Source organism: Toxotes jaculatrix, chromosome 9 (genome assembly GCF_017976425.1).
Source record: "Toxotes jaculatrix isolate fToxJac2 chromosome 9, fToxJac2.pri, whole genome shotgun sequence".
In the NCBI taxonomy this organism is placed as follows: Eukaryota; Metazoa; Chordata; class Actinopteri; family Toxotidae; genus Toxotes; species Toxotes jaculatrix.
This window is the reverse complement of record NC_054402.1, coordinates 14,503,159-14,529,293: the sequence shown is the minus strand read 5'-3', so window position 1 is coordinate 14,529,293 and position 26,135 is coordinate 14,503,159. Positions and strand designations below refer to the sequence as shown.

Sequence of the window (26,135 nt, the reverse complement as noted above, 5' to 3'; positions counted from 1 at the left end):
ATGGAGTAATAAAATGGCCATCGTTTTTGTTCATTGATTCTTTTACGCTGCCCACTGAAGTTTAACTCATATATAGTTAAACTTATTATGAAACTATAAAAAATAATTGTCAACAATCAACACTGTCAACACTCCCTGCTTCCAGCTTCTGCAGTGTGAGGATTTGCTGCTTTTCTGCTTTACGTCATTGTAAACCAAGTATTTGGGGGTATTTTTTTGTCCTGTTGTTCCAACTGTTGTTCTAACATTTAAAGGTGTCACATTGTAGTGGGGAATTGTGACATACTTTTCCTTCAGAAACTTTAAATAACTAATCATACAATAATAAAAAAAATAACTGACACATTTCTAAATATTGAGAAAAGAGGTCCATGCTCTGCATCATCTTTGTAAAAATGCGCTTGATGGAGTTGGACTGAAACTGAATCTGAAATCATTTATATAGGCTTGTGTCACTTGCCTAGACCTTTGCTAGGGTGCTAATGTCATGGCAACTAAATAACCTCCAAAAAAACATCTTTAAGATAGCTGGAGAAATGTATGTGACATACACAGCTGAAAATACACACATTTTCCTGCATAAAGCCCACAGTAGATTTTAACTCTTAAATCCCAAAAGCAGCTCTGAGGTTATTTACCCTAATTAATCCACAGGCTGGCTTTAATCAAATCACACCCACACACATAAGCACATACACAAGTTACTATGTGTACTATGTTACTAATGTGTTAACCAATTGTAAAAGAAATCAAAGATAAAGAAACAAACAATAAAAAAAAAAGAAAGAAAGACCCTTAAGCGGACAGAAAGAAAGAAAGAAAGAGAAAGAGTACAGAGAAAGGGTTGTGTCTTTAATCCTCTGGGACTGCATTTTAGCTGGCCTTAGGAGGGAGGATAAAAGAAAGAGAGAGAGGAGAAAACGATGACAAGTTGGTGGACTCAGGAAGACAACTTGGTGTCCTCAATCCAGCTAAATCCCCCATACCCTTATGTCTGCCTCAATAGCAACACACGCACACCACCCAGTGCTGACCATAAAAATAGGCAAATCTCATATATACTCATACTCCACCTTGCACGTTTTGTAACGTTGTCCTACCTTTCAGATACCCACTGACCTTTACTTTTACTGAATAAGGCGATATATTCAACTAAGCAAAGGCACTGTGACTGTATTAAGTCTCGCAATTGTCTTATATCGGCATTATCTGTAGATTTGGATCTGCAAATGAAACTAAATTGCAAAAAGGCCATCATCGTGGCACTATGCTCTGCCCTGCAGCACTGTGTAGTCTGTTCTCATGATTGCAAGATGGTGTGGTGTGGTGTGGTGTGGTGTTACACCAGTGCACCCCTCTGTAAAGTCTTTTTGGTGTAAGAGTATGTGTAGACAGGTTGTGATGTCAAATGTGTGATTTTCATGACAGCACGCTTTAAGTGGAAGCTACAAAGAGCATCATTAGCTGTGGAGATGAGGTGAGAAAACAAAGAATGAAAGTGGCAGTTTTTGTAGCTGATGATTGGACTAGATCAAACTGGACTGGACTAGAACTGGGATCCTGATGGGATTAGGGAATTTACCCCCTCACGTCTGTGTTTTGTGTAGCGCATTTGCATGGGATAAATGAAATTTGTGTTTCACTCAAATTTATTGACCAAATCCTAGGAATTATCTGCGGATATCATTAGAACATAATGGGTCTTCATGCTGAGTAGCTAGATGAGCCTCCCCAATTTGAACCCAAAATGCTGTCATTAATGCTTTTCTCTGCAGCCTACATAATTTAGGAAGAGGGGGAACAGAAAATCAAGGATTCATTTGGAAACAGAAAAGGCCCAGATTAATGCAATGCTGATTCACACCCTGCTAATATAATTAGGGGGTCTCTGTAATTGCTGAAATGACAGCACAGACAACTTCTGCTATTATTCTAAATCACAAGAGGACCCTGGGTAATACTAGGAGACAAGGCAGAGATGGCATACAGATGACAGGTTTCTTTCAGTCTCAAAATGAGACAAAGGTGTTCCTTCAGGCATTACTTACTGAAGCTTTGTTTATTTATTTTAAGAGGAAAACATTTAAATATATCACATCCTATGCAAATAGCTAATGTAGTGTAAGGTAGTTTGCCGTGCTTTTGTTTTGGAACTGTCATACTGGGAGGATTGTCTAATACATCTGATATTTTTTTCCATGGTAAAAATAAACAGACAAACATTTAATTTCTAAGCAACCGAAACTAATCCAGCAATGACGTATTTTGATATAGCGCTCTTGAAATGGGTTTTTATCATTGCCAGCGTGCTCAGCTTTTCGGTAAAGGTGGTGCAGAATTTAAGCAGTGAATCATCTGCATAACTGATGTGATATTTGGCAGTATATTATGCAGTACTTATGTTTTTCAGTTGTTCTCTATGTGCCACAGCAGCATTTTCAGGATTTGTGTAACAGAAAACACCATGCTCAATTAACTGCAGTCCCTGTCAGAGCAATGGCAACAGATATAATTTCCTCTGATTAATTAACCATGGCAGTGCACTAAGCTGTCCGTCGGTGCGGAAGCTTTATTCTGTGACAGATTCAAGTCTTATAATATCAAACTGTGACAAAGTGACATCTACCAACGTTCACTGAAAACTGCATTTTTGTTTGAGGAATGTCTTTGTGTCTCCACAGAGAGACAAAGTGACATCTACCAACGTTCACTGAAAACTGCATTTTTGTTTGAGGAATGTCTTTGTGTCTCCACAGAGACCTTTTTGACATCTCTGTTTGAGAAACCACAGCTGATCAGAACAACAGTTTGCTGCTGTGATATGATGGCCACTCTCCTGCATTTAGAATGAGAGGGAGCAGTTTCTTGTATATCGTAGTCAACTCTTTCTGGTCCTGTTTCCATTTCTGATTTTGTCGCAACACGATAGTAAGGATCTGTTACTGGAATTTTCTTTTCTTTTGACCTCCAAAACATGGATGTCACAGCCTTTGAATCAGGTGAGAATTTGGTATCTTGCTTAACAACCCAAATTTTCAATCTACCTAATGTAGAGTCTGTTCTGGATTGTTCAAAACTGAGCGTCACACAAAGGGCTGCCACCAAAGTTCCAGTATTTTTTCTTTACTTTTTTCTTTATGACCAGCATAAGCCAATTTGTCAGACAAATTACCAATTAATTCTCGATTATTGACGATTATTGAGTTTCCATTTGGATTCAAGGAGGTTTATTGTCATTTCTGTTCCACATTTACATGAGAATAAAAACGATACTAAGACAACAGTAACCTAAAAAAGTAACCTAAGCTAATTTTAGTAACCTAAAAAAAAATTAACACAGCTGCTATGTATTACAATTTTTAAAAAAAGGCAAAAATAATTGATCTCTGGAAATCTAATAATCAACTCGTAATTGTCCATAATATAATCGCAATTAATGAATAATCGATTTTTTTCACCACCCCTAACATCAGATGTTTTAAGTTTTTACAACCAGAATCTGGAAAATCTGGATGCCCTCGTGTAGTTTAAACTTAGTGTCTAGGGTTTAGTAATTCCACAGCAGTGTTTTCCAGGGTTTTCCCAGGCTTTAGAAAGTTTCTGTGGGAAGAGAACTGGTGGGATGAGTTTGCTTAAAGCTAATGCTTTCAGCACTAAGATTTCGTTTGTTACAACATTCACTTAAATCCTTTCATTACATACAACTTGTCAATTGACTCATATTCTGAAATGAAATAAATAAAGCAGTGAGTGTTTCTGGCCAGATTCCTACTTGATTTTGGAGGGTAAAAGCTGCAGAGAATCTGCTCTATTATGCCTTGTGGTGATCACGCAGTGTGAAAACATGACCACCCTCCTTCGCCTCTGTCTCTGTCTGACTCATGTTGCTTGTCCTGTTGTGACTGACTCAGTCTGTGTCCTGTAAACCATTGATCTCAGCTGTTTTCCCACGTTTGATCATTGCCTCTCTCTGCCTTTCAACCCATTGCCCCCTTTGCCCTCAGAACACACACAAACACACACACACACACGGACAAACACATAAACACACACATGCAATATAGACTTCATGTCCACTCTTAAGCACTTAAGTATTTCCTGTCAGACACACACTCATCTGCAAGTCTGAGCATTTTCTTTCTCCCTCTGGGCATCATGTCTTCATACACTGCTGATACTGCTTTTTGACTCATGGACCATACACTTATAAACATACACACATGATGGGCAGACAAATTGGTTCGGGTAGTAGAGTGAGAGAATGAAAGAAGAGGAGAGAATGAGGGAGTGGAGCAGAAGGAGTAAGAAAGGCTAGAAAGCAGAGTGCAGAAAGGAAGGGATAAGATTAGGGAAGGGAAGGGAAGCACAAATGTGGAGGTGGAGGGAGGGTATGGAGAGGTTTTAAGGATAAACAGAAATAGGCTGTGGGCAGAACAAATGAAGAGAGGGGAAAGCGAGTGGAAGAAGTACAGAGGTTCCTCTGTCCCAAGATGCATGAACTGTCATGCATCAGATAAATTATATCCTTTCCTACAGTGATGCAACAGATCTTTTTAGTTGCACAATTGTTATGCTTGAACATTCGGCCGATATTACAACACTTAAAGCTAAATAACCATTCAAAATGTTACCTATAAGGTCTGTTACGTTAATTTTCGTTCTTTCCTAAGAAACGCACACAGTACCAATACAATACCTATACAAACATGCTTAGTGGGTGTGAGATATTTCTAACTGGTAATTGAGTGTCCATGTTTATGTATGAAGGTCTCCACCCCTGTGCAACCATGGCAGCATGAAAAGCCTAGACATGTCCAACAGTCCCAGAGAGAATGCGTGTTTGTCGGTGTGTGTCTGTGTGTGTACTGGTGTTGACTTGTATGTGCAATGTGTACTGCAGTACTAAGATACCAAAGCAGAAGAAGCTTATTATGGGGCTGTGCACGAGCATACGTATTTGCATATTTAGAGACTGAAAGGTGAATCTGTGTCTGTGTGTAGGTGTGAAAGAAACTGATATTATTTGCTAAGTTTTTAATTTTAAATACTTCTGAGGTGATTTATTCACTTCACTTGCCTCACTGCCACAGATTATTGCAACCACAGAAAATGAATCGCCTCAGTTCAGATATTGTGGCCGAGTCACAACATACTTTTTTGCATTGCTTTCCAAGTTACAGGACATTTTGCTGGTTCTGTTGAGATATTTCTTCATCTGGCGTTGACTCTGGTCACTCATGGAAAAGCTGTCAGGCTCACCCTTGTAATGTTTTTCTTTAGCAGTGTGTACATGTCATCTGGCGCTGTGGCTTAGTTGGTTAAAGCGCCTGTCTAGTAAACAGGAGATCCTGGGTTCGAATCCCAGCAGTGCCTTTTCCACAGGTAGAACTTACAGAACTTGTAAGATGAAGTTCCGATTTTAGATTGTAGTGTTTCGGTCATTTGCACAGCAAGTCTTTGAAGTCTTGGCCATGTTTAGTGTGACTCCAAAAAATAAAATTTAGTTGACATCACTGTCAGGGCAGTGTGTTGTCGTTGAACCACTTTACCAATTAAGCTTCCCAGAGTTATTGTAGGGTTGTGTCACACTGTGTCTCCAGGTAGAAATGACAAAGAAAGATGTGTTGTTGTAGTTTGGCACTGTGTTAGTAAGTTTTGACACGTGACTTTGTCCTTGTGTTTGCACAGCATCCCAGCTGTGCCTTTAATGCAATCTTGCCAAAAAACTGTATCATGTCATGGCATAAGAGATGCCTCGCCGTAAAAGATGTTACTTATAGCTTTAAATGCAGCCAGTGTAACATCTTGACTGTAACTAGAGAATGAGACTCAACGCAAAGCCACTGGAACTACAGTTATATTAATACACTATTAATTAGATTTCTGTTGTAATGTAGGCTAACAGTCTTGTGACACCACGCCTTCATGTTAACACTAAATACCCTTATCTAATTTGATATCAGCTCTCTGTTTCAAATTCCTTTCTTTGTGTTGGTGAATGCATCAGACACTTTATTTGGACATGATAGGCTTGGCATTCCAACTGGTGTTGGATATTATTCTGGTCAGTGGCAGGGTGATGAATATTGGCACAGCTTTGGAGGAGGCGCTGTGGCTTAGTTGGTTAAAGCGCCTGTCTAGTAAACAGGAGATCCTGGGTTCGAATCCCAGCAGTGCCTTTTTTTTTTATTGGTCAACACAACAGCAGCAATATTAATGTTTTTATGGATTAGACACAGAAACATTTATGTCTCCAATCATAAGTGGTCAGTTGTGATCACTGCAAAGGTGTGCTTCATTTGAAGTCAGAGGAAACAAAAGTAGCTTTTGTATGCTGGCGACAGCAATGGCCGTAGTTGTCGGGTCGTCCATCTGTCCATCTGTCCCATTCTTGGGAACACAATATCTAAGGAATGTCTTAAGGGAATTTCTTCAATTTTGGCACAAACATTTGCATGGGCTCCAGGATGAACTGATTAGATTTGATTAAGCCACTGTGACCTCATGTCCATCCAGTTTTTGTGAACGCGATATATATTAGGAATGCCTGAAGGGAATTTCATTACATCTGGCACAAATGTCCACCTGGACTGAAGGATGAACTGATTAGAATTTGGTGGTCAAAGGTCAAGGTCGTTGTGGTCTTACAAGTTCCCTCAAAGTCTTAAAAGTCCAAAATTTTATGAGTCTGGACAGACATGGAGTTAAACCGCAACTTGATTGGTTGGCAGAAGTCTACAACCATGAGGCGGTAATTCTAGCTGTCTTAATGTAATTCACATGTGCCTGGTTTGTCAGCCTTACACGCCTTCTTTGAAAGATTACAGCTTCCCATTGCTTCTTGTGTCTGCTTCCATTAGATGTCTATAAAGACATGTACCTAAATTCTTTATGACTGTCTTTGTACATCTGATTGCACAAGAACTCCTTAAAGTGTTAGTGAGGTGAGGTTTTCAACAGTAAAGGTCATTTGGGATCACCACCAAGGGGAGCTAATACTTACATGATTGTTGTAACCATTAAATCAATGAAGCTCTGCAACGGTGTTGCTTGGTTGTTCAGTCCCCTTGTGTGTGCCAAATACAGTGGGGCTTCAAGTAGGGTTAAGGTATGCAAAATTGCACAATTTTGTTAAGGTTACCGAGAGATCATAGTCATAGCAAACAAACTACATGTTAGGCAATTTAAAACATTTGGTTTAATACTATTGCCATTGTGACATGTAAGAGAGGGGAACTGTTTTAGTGAATTGTCACAACTGATGGTAATCACTGATTCAATTAGAAATTTGTCTAGAGTGCTCTGAACCTTAAATGGGGAATTACGTTGTATACAATAATTCTCTGTGACTGTTGGACATGCCCGTACTTTGATTTACACATTAAGGGAACTAATTTAATTTGTTATATGGGTATCAAAAAACAGCTGAATTGGGGGAAACTGGACTTGGTTGTAGAACTTGATCTTGGAGATCTACAACCAAGATCTACTACCAAATTGCCCTCGATTGAACTCTACTTGGTTAACCATAGCCTGGATGAATGAGAATCTTGACAGACAGTGCAATATGGTGTTTGGTGGCAATGATGTGTTTTGACAGGGAGCTTTTATCCAGGTGCTGGTGCTGTAGGAGGCGCTGTGGCTTAGTTGGTTAAAGCGCCTGTCTAGTAAACAGGAGATCCTGGGTTTGAATCCCAGCAGTGCCTTTTTTTTTTATTGGTCAGCACAACAGCAGCAATATTAATGTTTTTATGGATTAGACACAGAAACATTTATGTCTCCAATCATAAGTGGTCAGTTGTGATCACTGCAAAGGTGTGCTTCATTTGAAGTCAGAGGAAACAAAAGTAGCTTTTGTATGCTGGCGACAGCAATGGCCGTAGTTGTCGGGTCGTCCATCTGTCCATCTGTCCCATTCTTGGGAACACAATATCTAAGGAATGTCTTAAGGGAATTTCTTCAATTTTGGCACAAACATTTGCATGGGCTCCAGGATGAACTGATTAGATTTGATTAAGCCACTGTGACCTCATGTCCATCCAGTTTTTGTGAACGCGATATATATTAGGAATGCCTGAAGGGAATTTCATTACATCTGGCACAAATGTCCACCTGGACTGAAGGATGAACTGATTAGAATTTGGTGGTCAAAGGTCAAGGTCGTTGTGGTCTTACAAGTTCCCTCAAAGTCTTAAAAGTCCAAAATTTTATGAGTCTGGACAGACATGGAGTTAAACCGCAACTTGATTGGTTGGCAGAAGTCTACAACCATGAGGCGGTAATTCTAGCTGTCTTAATGTAATTCACATGTGCCTGGTTTGTCAGCCTTACACGCCTTCTTTGAAAGATTACAGCTTCCCATTGCTTCTTGTGTCTGCTTCCATTAGATGTCTATAAAGACATGTACCTAAATTCTTTATGACTGTCTTTGTACATCTGATTGCACAAGAACTCCTTAAAGTGTTAGTGAGGTGAGGTTTTCAACAGTAAAGGTCATTTGGGATCACCACCAAGGGGAGCTAATACTTACATGATTGTTGTAACCATTAAATCAATGAAGCTCTGCAACGGTGTTGCCTGGTTGTTCAGTCCCCTTGTGTGTGCCAAATACAGTGGGGCTTCAAGTAGGGTTAAGGTATGCAAAATTGCACAATTTTGTTAAGGTTACCGAGAGATCATAGTCATAGCAAACAAACTACATGTTAGGCAATTTAAAACATTTGGTTTAATACTATTGCCATTGTGACATGTAAGAGAGGGGAACTGTTTTAGTGAATTGTCACAACTGATGGTAATCACTGATTCAATTAGAAATTTGTCTAGAGTGCTCTGAACCTTAAATGGGGAATTACGTTGTATACAATAATTCTCTGTGACTGTTGGACATGCCCGTACTTTGATTTACACATTAAGGGAACTAATTTAATTTGTTATATGGGTATCAAAAAACAGCTGAATTGGGGGAAACTGGACTTGGTTGTAGAACTTGATCTTGGAGATCTACAACCAAGATCTACTACCAAATTGCCCTCGATTGAACTCTACTTGGTTAACCATAGCCTGGATGAATGAGAATCTTGACAGACAGTGCAATATGGTGTTTGGTGGCAATGATGTGTTTTGACAGGGAGCTTTTATCCAGGTGCTGGTGCTGTATGAGGCGCTGTGGCTTAGTTGGTTAAAGCGCCTGTCTAGTAAACAGGAGATCCTGAGTTCAAATCCCAGCAGTGCCTTTTTTTTTTTTTTCCCTAGTAAGGGAAATTCAAAAACTGCCATTGCAAATTTTGAAAGGCCAAACTATTGCTTATTTCAGCCTCTTAAATGTGAGAATTAGCTACTGTCTATGGTTTATATCATTATACCGAATGTCTTTGGGCTTTGGCTCGTGCTGTTCCAGCAAGCAACTGGGACATTGCTTTGTTAGTGGATGCCCTAGCCTGTTGTAGGGCGCTGTGGCTTAGTTGGTTAAAGCGCCTGTCTAGTAAACAGGAGATCCTGGGTTCGAATCCCAGCAGTGCCTTTTCTATGGTCCAGTCCAATTCCACTGCATCTGTGTAGGGACATATCAGTACAAGCAGTCATCTTGACACATTTCCTCTAGAATTGTTTCAGCAGTGGTGATGTTGTATTTCTCTACAAGTGTGCTATGGCAGACCCATATTTACATGCGTCGGAGGAGGAACAAAGACCCCTTTGTGTGGTGCTCCCATAGTAGGCCTATGTTCTAAAAAAGTGTTCACTATGTTTAACTCAGTTCTTGTACTTAAATGTAATATTTTTACCGCCTTTGCCAAAGAAGTTAGCTAAGTAAAAGACTTTAGGATAAGTAGATAGGCCTGCCTTGTTGCTGTGTGCTATTTCTCCCGGGTGAATTGGCCAGCTGCTGCACACACACTCGTGAACTGCCTATGTTAGACTGCAAGTTACTGTGATTATGTTTCGTTGTGAATATTAATGAACCATGTGTAAAGGCAGAGCACTTATAACTATATAGGAGAAACATTGTCTTCCATCTGGATATCACAGTGTTAGTTTAACAGGAAATGATGGGAGTTCTCTCTCTTTAAGGAGTTAAAGGTTTGTAATGTCTCTTGATTTTTTTTTTTTTGCCATACTTTTAAGAAATCTGCTTCTTAAATCTTTTTCACACACATCAATATAAGTGGTCACCAGCCTAAAAATAAAATGTAAAATAATGTTTGTTTGTGAACAGTGGAGGCTAATGAAAGCTGATTATGCCTGAAATGTGGTCTGTTTACAATGAAACTGTATAATTGTTCTGTTGCACACAAAAGGCTCCACACACAACATCAGAGCTGTGTTTGTCAGGGCTTTGTACTTCAGCATGTTGATACTGACATGAAGAATACAACCGGCTGTCACTGTCGATCTAGTTTAGTTTGGCACTGAGCGCACACATCTGTCCAACAGCAAGAAGAAAAAGAACTTTAATGCCCCGAGTCAAGGGACAGTTTCGACTTTGTAGTTTTCACATTCACACCGATCATCAGTTGTCACGTTTTAAAGCTGGGTGACTTTGTTCAGCTCATTTTTATGTGACAAATCACATAAAAGTTGTGGTTATGCTCAATTGTCCCTGTGTAGAATAAATCTGTCATGTTAATGTAATTATAACAGCTATAGGAAGTGACTCATCAAATTTTTTTCTAGTTTAAATTATTGTTAGATAGAAAATAGAGCATTTCTTTCAGGCTTGTACCATTTGACTTCATATGGACATTCAGTTTTTAGTCGCTTTGTTGAGTCCTTTTCCATATGGTGTTTGCGCTGTTCTGTGGAGCCTGTGGGTTTTTACTGTTTGGTGGATTTCAAAATATTTGCCCCGTGTGAGGCTCGAACTCACGACCTTCAGATTATGAGACTGACGCGCTGCCTACTGCGCCAACGAGGCCTGCAGAGCTGCCTGAGCATGTGTGCTTTAGACTGCAGACTCAGTACTGCGGGGCGGGAAGAGGAGTGTCGTGTTTCAGCTGACATGCACGGGGGTGGAGTTAAACACTAAGCATGTGCTCCAGCCTCTTGCAGTAGATAACTGTTAGTTGGAAATGCTGCACTTTTGAATGCGTCTCTCTGTGCAGGATTAAAAAAAAAAAAAGACAGGTTCAGTTATTAAGAAATTCTCATGTCTCTTTTAAGCCATTAAACACAGAAATCTACAGCAGCCTCTGTTTAGAAAACAGACTGAACACAGCAGCTTTTATACAAAATGATGTCTTGGGAAACATTTGACAAGAAGCACTGCCCAAATTGTTTGCGCTGTAATTAGCATAGAGAGAACTGGCAGTAATTATTCTGTCTACACTTACAGTAAGCGTTGTCTTCCTTTCTGTGTCTTCCCCCACTGTTTCTCGTCCCTGTTGTTGCTTGATTGTAGTTCCCCCACACAATCTGTTGTGTGGCGTTTATTTTAAAAAGCAATGGTTTAGTGAATTGAAGTACTGCAGTATAAAATGTGTAATTTATTATTATATACACAGAGGATATATCTCAGGGCTTCACATACTATGCTGCTTTAATAGGGGAATTAAGCAAAAGGCCTTAGCGCTTAGAAAAAGGCCTAGAGCCACTGTGTTTTCAAAGCAGTTAGCATAAAGCTGCGTTAAATCCTTTAAGCCATGTTAAATTAACACCCTGCTAATCAAACACTGCTCTGTGATTTCATTTTGCGGTAGATATTTTGATTGTGGGTGAAAATCAGTTCTTGATGCCTGGAGTTAGGAAAATGGTTTCTTCTTGCATTAGGAAATTTTTAAATAGTGTACTATAATTCAGTTGTCCAAACCAATTTATACTATTTTTTTAATAATAATCAGCAATTATTCAATAAAGGATTTCCTAATCTCTGTCATGTTTTTTTGGCACCCAGACTAGATTTAAGTCTCTTGTTTCCACCAATTCCAGTCGTACAAATCTGCCCATTCTCCTATTTGTTGTTTCCCACACAGTACAGATCTCAGGTCTGACAAAGAAGTCACTTTCGCCAAAATCTGGTCCAAACCTTCTTAACAAAACCTGAGCATGTGATTGAAATGGGAGCTCCCATGTGAGCTAGAAAAAGAGAATGCTAATGAGTAGGGTTATTTCTGACACCACTTCCACACTGTGTTCTCATTTACATGTGAAAACACCTTCCATTCCACCACCTTCCACCATCATTGTTATCATAAAGATCTCCTCCTTCGCTGAAAAACCAGAACAATAGGAAAATGGCTTGATCTCTTCTTCTTCTTCTTTTTCTTCTTCCCTTCAGTTGGCATGCATCAAAAGTCATTATTTGATCTAGATAAGTCTTGAAAAGCCAAATCTCCGTTCGATAACTTCTCACTTGATGACTGAATTTACTTTTGAATACAAACACAAAACCCCAGGCTACTATACTGAGAGGTTAATCATATCATCAATTAATTCTATGCTACTTTGTCATCTGTCGACATCATATCTTACACTAACATTCAAGCCATATAAGATGAGCCAGGAAGCCTAAGACTTGGTAATCTTACTCAGTTTTGCTTAATTTCTTAGATATTATCCTTAAAAGTCTGAGTGTATGGTGATTCAAGCCAGAGACCGGACCGTCCTTTCAAGGCCTGTTAATAAGGCGCTGTGGCTTAGTTGGTTAAAGCGCCTGTCTAGTAAACAGGAGATCCTGGGTTCGAATCCCAGCAGTGCCTTTTTCTCTAGGGAATGCAATTCAAAACTTCCCCTTACAGGTTTTGTATTTCTTCTTAGAAGTGTCTAAACTTACAAGCAGAACCTTCAGTTTTGCACAGGAGCATTTGTGAGATTCACATTGAAGTGCCCCTTTTTTTCCTCCCAGCATTGTTGTGTCACCATAAGAAGGTTTATTTTTGTCTTAGAAACAACATGCTTGCTTTGCTTCAATGTAATATATTTCATTTATGAAACTATTTTGTCACAGCCTTGTTATGCAATCTCATTGAAAACAATGTCTCTTTTGCAAAACAGACAGAGCACAGAGGAAAAACACCACAAACATAGCTAGTCACACGAAAGCACATACTTGCAAACAGCATCAGAGACAATCCAGACATCTCTCAAGAGATCCAAAGTTACAAAAGAAACAAACAAAAAAACACTGCAGTATTTGCTGTGCAGTGTATCATGACTTACCTCATGCTAGTGGAAATGTTACATGAGAATTATATCTAAATATAAGTAGTGTAATTGATGTGAAAATATGCAGATAACATGTTTGTGCACACGATGAGGTTATCTCCAGTGTACACGTTGCTTTATTCATTCAACACACATGGCCAGTACATTTATCTGTCTGTGTAATCGTATCTCTAACGTTGTGTTTTTCATTCTGCACATTCCTGGACTGTGATAAGAGCTTTCACTGTCTCCGCTGCCAGGATGTTGTGTGATGTTGAGAGAGTAAGGGGGACATTTGTAGGGGTTTGTGCATTTTGTTGGCCAGAACTGGAGCAATTTAAAATATATATGTATATTTATTTGAAGGAACTGTCGGGCAATAAAGAGACAGTAAAAAGAACAGTAATTTCTCTCTTGCATAATGTTGAGTTCACTCCTGAAATTTATAAGGAAACTGATGTACACTTGTGCTTTTTTCATTACAGTTTTTCATTACAGTACTGGAACTACTGATGAATAACATCAGCTTTCTAGATTCTTCCCCCTATCTTTAATATGTATATGTCTCTTAAACACACTTAAACAAAAATCTGTCTCTGTCTCTTTCTGTAGGAGCTACAGTCTGAAGAAGGGACAGCTGGAGAGAGACTATGCACAGGTAAGACTGGCTTGACTATTGCTGAATATGTGCTTGGAGGAATGTTTATAGAATGTTGCCTGTGAAAATCTGGACTCTTGGAGATTGTGAATGAAGGAACGGTCAATGTGAAATGCTGACATCTCCCTGAATAAGCTACCAACTTTTACACATAACTTATACACAGTTTGCTTGTGGATTGCTATCATGGCTGGCTTTTCTCTTTGCCTTCTAGTGTTTTCATGCGGAATAACTGTTTTATATCATTACACCGAATGTCTTTGGGCTTTGGTTCGTGCTGGACATTGCTTTGTTAGTGGATGCCCTAGCCTGTTTTAGGGCGCTGTGGCTTAGCTGGTTAAAGCGCCTGTCTAGTAAACAGGAGATCCTGGGTTCGAATCCCAGCAGTGCCTTTTCTACAGCCTGTTGGAGAGATTGTGGATCACGATGAACCTACATCAAGCTGAACGGCTGGGACATTTTACATCCTGATGCTACATATTTCAATTATTTACAGAGGTATTAACCTATTGACTGACATGGTGCAATGGCTTAGTTGGTCTACCTACCTTTCTTGTAAACAAGACAACCTGGGTTCAAATGCCAACACTGCCTTTCCTACACTCCAGTGCTCTTGTACTTGAGGAGGTTGAGGGAAAGGGAAATGTGGAGTATCCAACAAATCTCAGTACATGAGTTTTAGAACGCTCCTAAAGCCTGACCACAAGGCTGGAAGGTTGTGCATTAAGCACTCACTTTAATCTGGCAGTTCAGCACATTTGTCACTGATTAAACCTAAATTGCTTTAACTGTTAAATTAATGCTTTAGGGTTTTTTGTTTCAGTCAACCGACCGTAGTGAGCGTATGTGAGGAGCCAAACACATCGGAAAAGATTAAGAAACTAAATGAAATGTTGAAATGTTCACATGAAAGTCTTGAGCAATAGTTCAGTCCAAACTAAACTGCCACTTTGCTTTGGAGAGCCAAGTTTGCCCCTTGTGAGGCCTCAAGCAAAAATTTGGCAAAGCCGAGCTGATAATTGGCAAACCCCTCATGCAATTAGAACACCTTCTATGCAGAGAGCATGCTTTTGCCCCTTTTTCAAGCTCTCACCCTTTTTATGGTGTGATTGATAGAAATTTAGATTTATTATTTATTTAAATTATGAGGTTATTCTCATCATCAAAACTCATCATTATCACATGGATACATTTTATTTTGGTACTTTAATTTTCATCCCATCACTGTCTCTTCCTTTTAGACTCAAGTGAAATTATTTTAATAGTTCAAGCTATCAAGCATTGGATCTAACATATAATGTTCTGTATTGCTGCAAAACACTGTCATATCTTGTAGTTGTGAAAACGTTACAGTACACATTTATGTAATAGGTCAGAAAATTGTGTTGTGCAGCTGTTTGCTGCTGTATGTAATTGCTTGATAAAAATGAGAATGTACGCTTGATCACCTTACCTAATTAAACTATGATTAAAATAACATTTTGAGAGGAAGTGTATACTGTATGTGCAGCCAACTTAGATGAGGAGCTTTCTTCCGAATTCTTTTTGATTCATTCTTCAAATGAATAAAAACTCACACATGTGCTGCAGGCCACATTTGGTTTCACTTCCCATATTCCTGTTTGGTAATTCACAGATGTTTAGATATTTTCTCTGTCCCTCCTTTTCTTTTTCTTCTTAGCATTCTTTCTTGCTGTTTTTAGATTTATGAAATGCTGCATAGTAATCACGACTCATAGGTTAGAGACAGCAAAGGGTTTTCGCATGTAAATAAGCCCTATATCCACTCCAGCAATTCTCTCTACCAGACAGTCAATGATTTCACTAGTCTTAGTAAACTTCTCTAGCAGGCAGGAGATCTAGAAGATCTGGTCTATGTGTTAGTTCTTGGGTTGCCACCTAATAGTCATAAGGTGATGAGAAGCATCTCAGTCGACCAAGTTTTGATTGATTTGTTGGTTGCAGGAAAAATGACCCCTCAAACTCTGTCACTCGGTCTGTCACTGACAGACATTGTTTACGTGGTACTTAGTATGTTAGTATGTAAATGTTCAGTCAGTCTCCTTGATGATTTTATCTACACATTCACAATCATTAATAATTGTGAATGTAATAATTAAATTAATATCATAAATGTTCAACGAATAGTCAACTAATGGCTTAACTTGGCTAGCAGCTGGAGGCAAACCTCTGGTCAGGGGCAGCCCTAGTTAGTTCATACAGCTACATTGTGTCCTCCCTCTTTTTTTTTTTTACCAAGGGCTTAAAGCCAGGCAGACTTTGTCTCTGGAGGAGACTATAATTGGCATTTTGTACAATTTTCTTATGTTTCATATAGAAACTGATCAATCAGAATAAATTGAAAAAACACAAATAATTGATAATGAAGATAATTGTTAGTTGCAGCCCCATTTACATCTACTACTGGTCTTACATCAAGGAAGGAGTTGCTTGTCTATACTGCGAGGCAGTGAAATTCAGACGCATAAGATAATGTTAATGTTGATGTTAATGAAACATAGCTTTTGATCCCTTAAAAGAGAAAATTATTTTGAGCCAAAGGGCTATATCATCAACCATGCAGTATTCAGACTTGAGGGGAGATATTTGCAAGTGTTTATATTTCTAAACAGGGTGGGAATGACTGAACAGTCCTAACCAAAAAAATATTTCCACCTTCAAGACAGCCACTTTGTAGAGTGTTGCAGATTTGTCAGGAAATACAAAACCAAAATACATTTCCCAGTAGAAGGCTGTGTCAGCATACTCCTCTTACTAAGCATTAGTTGAGCGGTAGAAACTAGGTAGAAACCAAGCAGGACCTGTCACCAACAATGTGAGAGACTGTCTGATTTCTATTATATGTTGATGCTTCTGAGCTTAAGCTCCCTCTGCATGCACATTCACACACACACACACACACACACACATCCATACAGACACTCTAAAAAAATGCTCTCAGCTGCAAAATCCTCCTGTAGCTTAAAGGAAAACATTCTAATACATTATCCATCTGGCCATTAACTACATATTCACATTTTCAGTCTATGCAGCTGTCCACACAAATAACTCTTAATTGTAACCTTCACATCCATATGTATATGTGTACATGTATAATATACATATACATATACATTTTATATGTATATGTATATACACACAGAGACACACAGATACACACACACACGAGGATGAGATGAAGAGAAGAGAAAAAAAGAGGAGAAAAGTGCTTGATTGTGCGTGTGTCTTCATTTGCATGTGGTTTGTATGACTAAGTATACGTTTCCTGTGGTCAGCCCCTCTGGTTTCAGACGCTCATTACCCCCCCCCCCTTTTCTTTTTTTTTTGTCTCTCACTATTCTCCCTCAGTTCACCTTAGAAATAGTGGTTGCCTAGCAACAACCCCCCTTCTCAGTAGGACAATGGATTCCCTCCTAATTGTAGGTGTGTGCATGTACGTGTGTGCGTTAATGTGTGGGAATGTCTGTGAGCACAGATTTCTTTTATAGATGCTTGATGAATGGGAAATAGATTTTGTTCACACACAACCCAGATAAGCAAACTAATGCTTTGCTCCCCTTTTTCTTTATCACAATAGCATTTTATTATGGCACATCTGCCCTTGCCTCTTGCCTCTTGCCTCTCTCTCTCTCTCTCTCTCTCTCTCTCTCTCTCTCTCTCTCTCTCTCTCTCTCTCTCTCTCTCTCTCTCTCTCTCTCTCTCTCCACTAGACACTCAGGTAGTCGACCACTGGCGGTTACTCAGGGAAACTCTGCTCACTCATTGGTCCCCTCCTGGCGACACGGACAGCAATCCAGCCAATCAGCTGGTCCAATATAGAGACAGACAGAGAGAAAATGAGAGGAACAGGGGAGACGGCGTCTCCAGAGGGGGGCGTCACGCTGTAAGGGACAGACAGAGAGGCAGGGAAAGAAACAGACATGAGCATTTAACAAAACAGAGAAAGAGCTAGAGAAAAAGACCGCAGGGGTGGTGTAGAAAGGACAACAGAGCGAGAAAGAAAGTGAAGATGCTGTCGTTTAACCTTTGTCCTTTCACTCTGTTAGACCAGACGCCCCCTCTGTGAAGGAGTCAGCCACAATTACCAGCTGTCAGTCAAAAGCTCCATATTCTTCTGTGTGTGTGTGTGTGTGTGTTAGCATGTGAGTGTTAGCTGTTTGTCCCATATTCCCCTCCCATGATCAGCATTACTGGAATAGTTTTAGGCTGGGGTCACACTTCACTGTACTGCCCAAAAAGGCCAGCCTGCTGTGGCTGTCGCTATGTGTCATGTCCCTCTGCGCACCCACAGCGCTCTGTAACATGTAAATCAGCTGTATGGCCGTTTTTCATGGTCTGTATGTTCTCAAACTAAAATGTGAATTCTTATCTAGTCCTGTACATCAGAACTGAAATAGTCCCACACTCAAAAGTCCTTTTTAGTTTATATTTTCTCATTCCTTTCCATCTTTTCTTTCTTTCCTCCGTCACCTTCTCTCGTGATATTTCTCTTAGCCTTTCTTCTTTCCATGCACTGACACACAGTGTACAGAACTATGTTCACATCGATGATAGTTATTTTGTTATGCGTGTATTTATTTCTGATGTATCCAATATGGAATCAATATTTGACCTACACTGATTTTGACAAGGTTAATAGATGGGAAATAAGTCTGAGAACAAACAGGCAATGGGGAAAGTGGCAATTTCTGTCTTATCTCACAGTTTTCTCTCACACATACATCAGATGCAATACCTTTTTCACAACATGTCATTGCTGTCTGGTGCAATCCTTTTTTTTTTTTTAACAAAAACATCTTATTTTTGTCTTCTCACTCACTCCATCTTCCTCCTCATACATTCACCCTACTCTCACCCATCCCTTGACTTTATCACAGCTTACTCTGCAGATGTGGATGTCAAAGACAACCTAACTCAACACACACACACACACACACACACACACACACACACACACACACACACACACACACACACACACACACACAAACACACATGAGGCTGAGAGCTTCAGGGCACAGAAGTGCAGACAGGAAGAGATGGGAGAGAAAATCAAGTATATTGATTTAGGAGGAAGTTGAGAAAGTAAGGGGGTTGAAAAGGCGGACACGAAGTCAGGAGGAAATCAGAGAGAGACAGCAGATAGAAAGGGAGCAAAAGTGACAGAGCCACAGACAGGAAAAAATAAGTGAGTGGAAGGGCAAGAAGGCTGAGGTATCAAGGTAACTTTCTGCAGAGTTGTTTGCCAGACTGAGCAACTGAGAGAACAGTGATGAAGGAATGAATATATCATAGAAACTGACTGACATTCTCATTCTTATTCTCAGCATGTTTTATTCTTTATCATCAATACAGTAACATCTCAGTTGAGTTTACTTTGAAGTAATCATCTGTCACTGTTTAGACAATTAAGACAAATTTGGGTGTGGAAAATGAGACAACAAGTTAACAGTAACCATCCCTACAAAAAAATACTGTCACCATTCAGGGAAACAATGAGCAACAGTTACGTCACCTTATTTTGACCTGAAATTATAACATCTCCCGTGGACTTATATGTAATTTAAAACTCACAGAAACCATTTTACAAGCTGTTAGCTCACTGACATGCTTGAAATACACGATATTCAGTGTCATTCAGTCTCTCTTCCTCTTCCTTTTACCTTTTCTTTGGCTATCAACCCTTCTCTATCTGTTTGTCTGTCTGCCTGTTTGTCTCTCTCACACACACACTGGTGTCCTCAGGATATCCTGTTGTCTGGGTACCCTGTTTGCCACTCTGATCACAAAAACAGGTGGTTTGTGTTCGAGTGTGGGTGTGTTTTGCTGTTTATGTGTGTTACAAGGAGCTGTTCCCCTTACCCAGACCATACATGTGCTGTTCAAGTTTGTGAGGTGATTATACAAGATGAAGGTGGATGGAGGGATGAGAAGATGAGATGCCCTGTAAAAAAAAAAAAGGAAAAAAAAGAGCAGAACTGGATGAAAATGTTGAGGAGGGAGAAAAATTAAGAAAAAAGGGGGGAGACAGAAGAAGGAGCAGTCAAAGGTAGAGGGAAAATGAACAGAGGAGAAGCTGGAGGGAGTTGGTGATGGAAAATGAAAAAGCATAAGAACCCCTTGCAAGTAAGCCAACAGCACCTCTGTGAAGCTGTCACAAATCAGTCACTCGGTGTGCTTCTCACCATTCAGTCATTGCCAAGTTTAGTTGCCATTGCTCTCGCGTAGATAGCAGGCCTGTCACCATAGACTCATCTAAGAGGCTTTAAGTTGTGTGCTGGCATTGAAAAAGGGTTTGAAGCCAGGAAACGGAGGTGGTCAGTGTCTTGTCTGACAGGGTCTCTATTAGACAGCATCACTCCCACTGCTTTATATTTTGGCTTGTGATACCCCCTCACATAAATAAAGGGTAGGTTCACATTTTGTCAAGTCTACAGTTCCCATATATGTACAGTACACTGAAATACCAGTAGTTGTAATTGTTCCTCCTGTGCATCATGGCTTGGAAGTGACCCACTTCCTAAGAATATTCTGATGTAAGAGCTGGAGGTCAATCAGTTGTAGAAATTCAGTAGGAAAACTGACTGATTAGTATTGAAATGTACTGCACACAAATGGGTTTCAAGTATACGTCATAAAGAGCATTTATGAAAATATCTGTTTTATTCATTGATTCGTTTATTTTATCCCCGTGTCTCAGAATCTCCACAAGGGAGCTCCAGACGTCCGACTGTACCAAATCTAAGATATCTGGTGTCAATGGGCTGTTTTCCTTTATGTTTATAAAGGTACAAGTAGTAACATCACCTGTGCTGCAGCAGGTTTTCCATTTCTGGAATTGGGGTAACAATGTGAACCTCTACAAGAGAGTTAAATCGATAGGGAACATTGTGGAGCAGAAGTCAAGCTGTCAAATCAGTACTCCTATCAATTTGCCAGCTCACAGTCAGTGGCTGTCTCAACTGTCAGTCACTGTCCTCACTTAACCCCACACAAATGTGCACACGTATATTTTGCACATAAAACACACACACAAATAATCCATGTTTACACAGCAGGGAGGCAATTAAATCCCTGGCACTCCTGTTGCAGTTTTAATATTGTATGTCTCTCCAGCCCTTCTTCGCACACAGTCTCTTTTTCTAACAAACATGCACACACACAGTCTCACAGTCTTTCATCAAAACCATCCACACCCACTCCACCCTTCCCTAGAGAGTGACACAGAGAGAGAAGTCGTCTATTCTTGAAGCAAACATGTTTCCTCAGGCACTGGGCAGTGCAGCTTTTGTGGCACAGGTTTTCTTTGTGCGTGTGGGTGTGTGTTCGTGCATGTGTGTGCGAATTAACTTTATATCGTAGATCATATTTTTCTGGCAGTTTTCGTCTTGTGAGATGTCTACCTCACTTACCTCACTCAGTTTCTGTTCCTGTACATTTAGTGAGAAATGGGTAGCTTCTTCTTCCTGTAAGCTCATCTTAGCTTGTGTCTACATCCTGTAGACACAAGCTAAGAAAACCAGTTGAAAGTTCTGATGCGGGGCTTTCATTTATGTCTGTAGACCATAGAAAATTTGAAATTATTTCTATATTAACATTTTGAAGCCACATCACTGAAGATTTGTACATTTTTATAAGCGCCTGTGTTGTTTTTCTGTATTTTTTTTCTTTTACTCTTGAATTGACAATATGCTCAGACAAAAATAAATGTGTAGACAGTCAGCAAAAATTAACCAAAATGAACCTGTACCACTTTGCCACTTTATCCACTTAATGGCAGCTCGGACACAGTATGATACAAAGTGGTACTGCCCTTTGCACTTAATTTAATCTACTACAAAGTATGTATTCAGTTTGTTGCCAGTTCACCCAAACAGGAACACTGCAGAGGTAATGGGGTGAAGTTTTTCTTCTCTAGAAAAAGGCTCTCTTTTCTTCTAGAGGGTTTAGCTGGTGGGTGCCAGGGGTCACAGGGCTACTCTCTCCTCCAGGACACAATCTTGTGAGCTGGAGGGAACCAAATTCCAGGTCCAAAGAACGGGTGTTTGTTTGGTTTTTTTTTGTTTTTTTTTTGTGATGGCCTCATTTACCATCTGTGAAAGGTAAAAAGGGCAAGATGAGAGAGAGATAGATGATTCGGTGAATGAGAGAGAGAGAGAGGAGTGGAAATTTGAAAACAACAAAACAGCTTTATATAAGAGAGGGAGAGTGGGGAGAGGATGCAGATATGTGGAAATTAATGTTTGGGTTATGGGAATAAGGGGAGCAATAGTATAACATTTGGAAAATCCACCTGTGACAGTCGCAATGTTAGAAATGGAAAGTGGAGGATGGAGATGGGGAGAGACATAAACGTAGAGTCGATTCTTAGGAGAAGGAGTTTTGTAAACAGACTTGAGCTCAGGTTTACGTGCAGACCTAAATGGAACACTGAACAGTGAACACTATCAGTATGAACAGTATCAGTGTGTCCCTAAGCTCCGCTGGTCCTGACTGGGTTGTTGTAGTTGTCGCTCTGGCTTGTTAGCAACTGTTTTATTAATGAGGATCTGCTCTCCCACCCTCCCCTACGCACACATACACTCATCCACAGATACACAGGCATACAAGGGCAGAGTGTCTGCGAGCTGTCGCTACTGACACAGTGACCCAGTCCAGAGGATGTAGGTTACCCTTTCTAGCGGCCCTCGGGTTTCTGCTCATACACACAGGAGCTGACTGGGGATTCACTATTGCTGACATAGAGCAGATCCATTTTATAGCTGTATTGTTTGCTGAGAGCAAAAATCAAGATTTTGGCTGTGCTCTTGAAATAGAAATAGAATAACTGTACAAAACAAAACAAAGAAAATGAAGTCCAAACCAGCCATAGTAGAGCTATTCACAATCTTAAAGTGCATCTTCTTACCACCCAAAGGGAACTGTAAAATATGCACAGTATGTAAAGTAAAACCTACCAAACGATTGTCAGCACTTAGTTTTTCCTGCCTCGGTCCTCTGACCTTTTCCTTAACCTCAGTCCAATAAAAGAGCTCTAATAGCTTTATCTGTACCATGAAAGGTTATGTTATGAAAGACTTCTAGCAGCACTGCGACACAAATCTCTGCATGCGCTCTTGTAATTAAAATACTTAATACCATTGCTAGGAAAAGCACTTGTTTCTGATAGCTATCTATTAAAGCCATACATGCAGCCATGTTAAACACTTCTCTTGCTCTATCTCTTGTTCTTAGTGCATAAAGTACATTCAACTGAAATACCTATGTTTCTTAATAAGTTACTGCTTAATTCATTGATAAGGAAAGTTGGTAGTGGTTAAAACTGAATAAAATGAGTAATTGTCTTCTCTTTTTCCATCTGGCTGGGTCTTGGTATAAACACAGTAAATAATGCACTCCAGTCCTGATGTCTGCTCTTACTAATAAAGAAAATATTTGACTTGATGAAGCTTCACATTGTTTTGTTCTCACCTCCTTATCTCTCTCTTTTTTTTAACATATTATTATCAGTCATTAGTAAATGTTTTCCAGCCATGTAAAAGATTTTAATGTTTTGTATACCCTATGAAATGCGAGTATGAGACATCATTTTCTCTCATCTCAGTCAGTGTTTTGGACACAGTACAAAAAAGTTGAATCAAAATCAGTTCTGCAATATTCAGCCTCATAAACTGTAATTTTCAGGTTTTTCATTCCAACAGAAGGATTCATGTTTTCTGATAGCATCAAAGGGCATCTTCACCAGGGATTTGGCAGGGATTCGCTATTCAGATACTCTAACCTTAATTATTCTCGCTGCTTAATTTTTACTCTTGTGTGCTTCCAGGCTCTGCAGAAGTTAGCAAGTCAGTACCTAAAGAGAGACTGGCCTGGAATCAACCCCGATGACCAGAGAACAGACTACAGGTAGGTTTGTGTGTGTACAGCCATATTCTCCATAAAACTAGGAGCTGCAGTCTACTTCTGGGCAGATGTCTGTGAGGATTCTCAGCCATCCAGGTCATTGGTATTCAGCAGGTACTGACCCAAAGGATTACTGTGGGTCGGTACTTCTGTGCTCTTGCACCTCACCACATTATTTGGTCTACAGCACATTTAGGAATCATTATTTACTGTAACAGTGGCAGTGAAATATAAAACTTGACGGTGGATCCAACTTATTATTGAGGCCAGAAATAAAGGAATTGACTCTAGCTGAAGGTTTCTTGAAACTGCAGCAACAGTTTTTCACAAATCTTTGCTGTTTTCTGGTGCCCACTTTCAGCCACTCTGCAGGAAAACTCAGTTTTTTAACCTAATTGTTCTTGGGACTGTGAGTTATCGAACATCAGCTGAGCAGCAGTGTTGTCCTTTTTCTCTCCAACCAGGAATGTGTATGCAGTGTGGAGGTCCTACTTAGAAGGTACAGTGCAAGTGAGCCAGTCCAGGCTCAACGTGTGCGACAACTACAAGAGTCAAGTATCAGATCCCGCTAAGACTGTTAGACTCTATAAGGAACAGCAACTCAAAAAGGTGGGCGTGTGTGTGCGGACAGTGAGAGTTAGTCATAATTTCTTGAAGCAGTCTTTGTTCTCTTTCCCTCTCTACAACATCCTTCCATGTACTCTGCCTGACTCATGTTGGTCTGCTCTTTGTTAAACACTTTTCCAATTTCCCTTCACAGACTATAGATCAGCTGAGTGGCATTCAGGCAGAGCTGCAGGAGTCGGTAAAGGAGTTGGCCAAAGCCAAGAAAAAGTACTACGACTGTGAGCAGGTTGCCCATGCTGTACGAGAGAAGGCCGACATAGAGGCCAAGTAAGTTCACCGTGGTACTGTGCGCATGTGTGTGTTGGTAGGGATGTACGTAAAAATAAATATGCCATGACGAAACAGATGGTCTTTATTGTCAGAAACAATACCATCAAGAAAACAAAGCTGGTTAACCTCACAGAGTGTGTGGGTGTGTGTACTTGTTCTGTGTGTGTGTGTGTGTGTGTGTGTGTGTGTGTGTGTGTGTGTGTGTGTGTGTGTGTGTGTGTGTGTGGAAGAGAGACAGAGAGAGAAGGAGAAGCATCAGAAAGAGCAAATCAATTACATATGTGTTGTTCTGCTTTTTTCCTTTGTTTGACAGATGATAGGTGGATAAGATCGATCAAAATATGTATATTTTTCATGTGCTTAAGTTTTATAACATTGTAAGTTTAAGGGGCTTTCTTAATAAACAGCTAGCTGAGTAGCAGAGTTTTTACTATAAGAAACTGTGGAGCTCAACATTTTGGAGCTGTGCACTCTCACAGTTAGTACCAAAGTTTGATTCAGTGTTGATGAGGGCTGTTTTCCTCCCAGCCCAAGGTAGCACTGGCTTTGGTGACACTTCCACTTCATTGAATTCCCAGCTCCAGTTAGCGCCCACATTGATTGGCCAGTCAACTCTTCTCTGTTCTCTATTACTCAGTAGAAAGTCACAGCCACAGAAATTACTGCATTGCCTCTGTGCCGTTACGTGAGCAGATGTGTGTGCGTGCGTGTGTGTGTATTTCAGTCGAGAAAAATAGCGAGTCATTAGTCATTGTCGGGTAGAAGGAACACACAGGAAGAAAATGGTGTGATACAGCGACACAACACACACTTTACACTTTTAACACTGCCTGATGCATAAAGCAGGGGAACATAGAAACACATCACACATACAGTATAAGCAAGTGACAGACATTATCACACACCCCTAATGCATTTTCCAGCTATATGTGTGAGAGGTAATGAATACACATGAGCTATTTTCATGCAAGTAAACACAGTAGAACAAAAAAGCAGACCAAACACACACATGCATGCACACAGACTCACTTCACCAGGCTCGTCCTTTTGATGTCACCGCTGATAAATAAATCAAGATGGCTGGGTCAGGTTGAGATTTATTGGTGTTAAGCATCCAGCCTGTTCAGGGTCAATTTATGATGACTGTTCTGAGTCAAAGGTTAGAGATCAGAGTTACAATGTTGTAGAAATGCCTGGATCTTTTTTCTCCTTTCTACCTTACCTTATTGTTCATATATGTTTAATTAAACCCATCAGTGTGAATGAATTGAATGTCGGCAGGGATGTCAAAAAATAAGAAGGAACTTTTGTTAATTGGTTAATTTGTTAAAATCATCACCATTAACTTCTTTGCTTGTTGTGTTTGTTTTCAGGTCTAAACTGGGTCTTTTTCAGTCAAGAATTAGTTTACAGAAAGCAAGTGTGAAGGTAAGGCACAAACACAACATCGCTCTCTCTAAAGGCAGAGCTTTAAAGCTGACTCTTTTAGACAAACACAAAAATGATTGTTTCACATTCT

At 39.9% G+C, this 26,135-nt stretch overlaps 1 protein-coding gene and 8 non-coding genes across 9 annotated transcripts in view; 8 read left to right on the top strand and 1 right to left on the bottom strand.

Annotated features, from left to right (window-relative positions):
- LOC121187200 (F-BAR and double SH3 domains protein 2-like) overlaps positions 1-26,135 on the top strand; it is a 61,839-nt gene that overhangs the window by 5,523 nt on the left and 30,181 nt on the right. Inside the window, exons 3-7 of the mRNA XM_041046356.1 lie at positions 13,750-13,795; positions 23,643-23,722; positions 24,184-24,328; positions 24,480-24,613; positions 25,990-26,044. Coding sequence (XP_040902290.1) covers positions 13,750-13,795; positions 23,643-23,722; positions 24,184-24,328; positions 24,480-24,613; positions 25,990-26,044 — 460 coding nt within the window. The remainder of the gene's footprint in view (positions 1-13,749; positions 13,796-23,642; positions 23,723-24,183; positions 24,329-24,479; positions 24,614-25,989; positions 26,045-26,135) is intronic.
- On the top strand, positions 5,300-5,373 carry trnat-agu. The gene has a single exon. It is a non-coding gene; the product is annotated as a tRNA-Thr (tRNA).
- trnat-agu lies at positions 6,106-6,179 on the top strand. Its single transcript has one exon. It is a non-coding gene; the product is annotated as a tRNA-Thr (tRNA).
- On the top strand, positions 7,633-7,706 carry trnat-agu. Its single transcript has one exon. It is a non-coding gene; the product is annotated as a tRNA-Thr (tRNA).
- Positions 9,160-9,233, top strand: trnat-agu. Its single transcript has one exon. It is a non-coding gene; the product is annotated as a tRNA-Thr (tRNA).
- trnat-agu lies at positions 9,447-9,520 on the top strand. Its single transcript has one exon. It is a non-coding gene; the product is annotated as a tRNA-Thr (tRNA).
- Positions 10,840-10,912, bottom strand: trnam-cau. The gene has a single exon. It is a non-coding gene; the product is annotated as a tRNA-Met (tRNA).
- On the top strand, positions 12,619-12,692 carry trnat-agu. Its single transcript has one exon. It is a non-coding gene; the product is annotated as a tRNA-Thr (tRNA).
- Positions 14,114-14,187, top strand: trnat-agu. Its single transcript has one exon. It is a non-coding gene; the product is annotated as a tRNA-Thr (tRNA).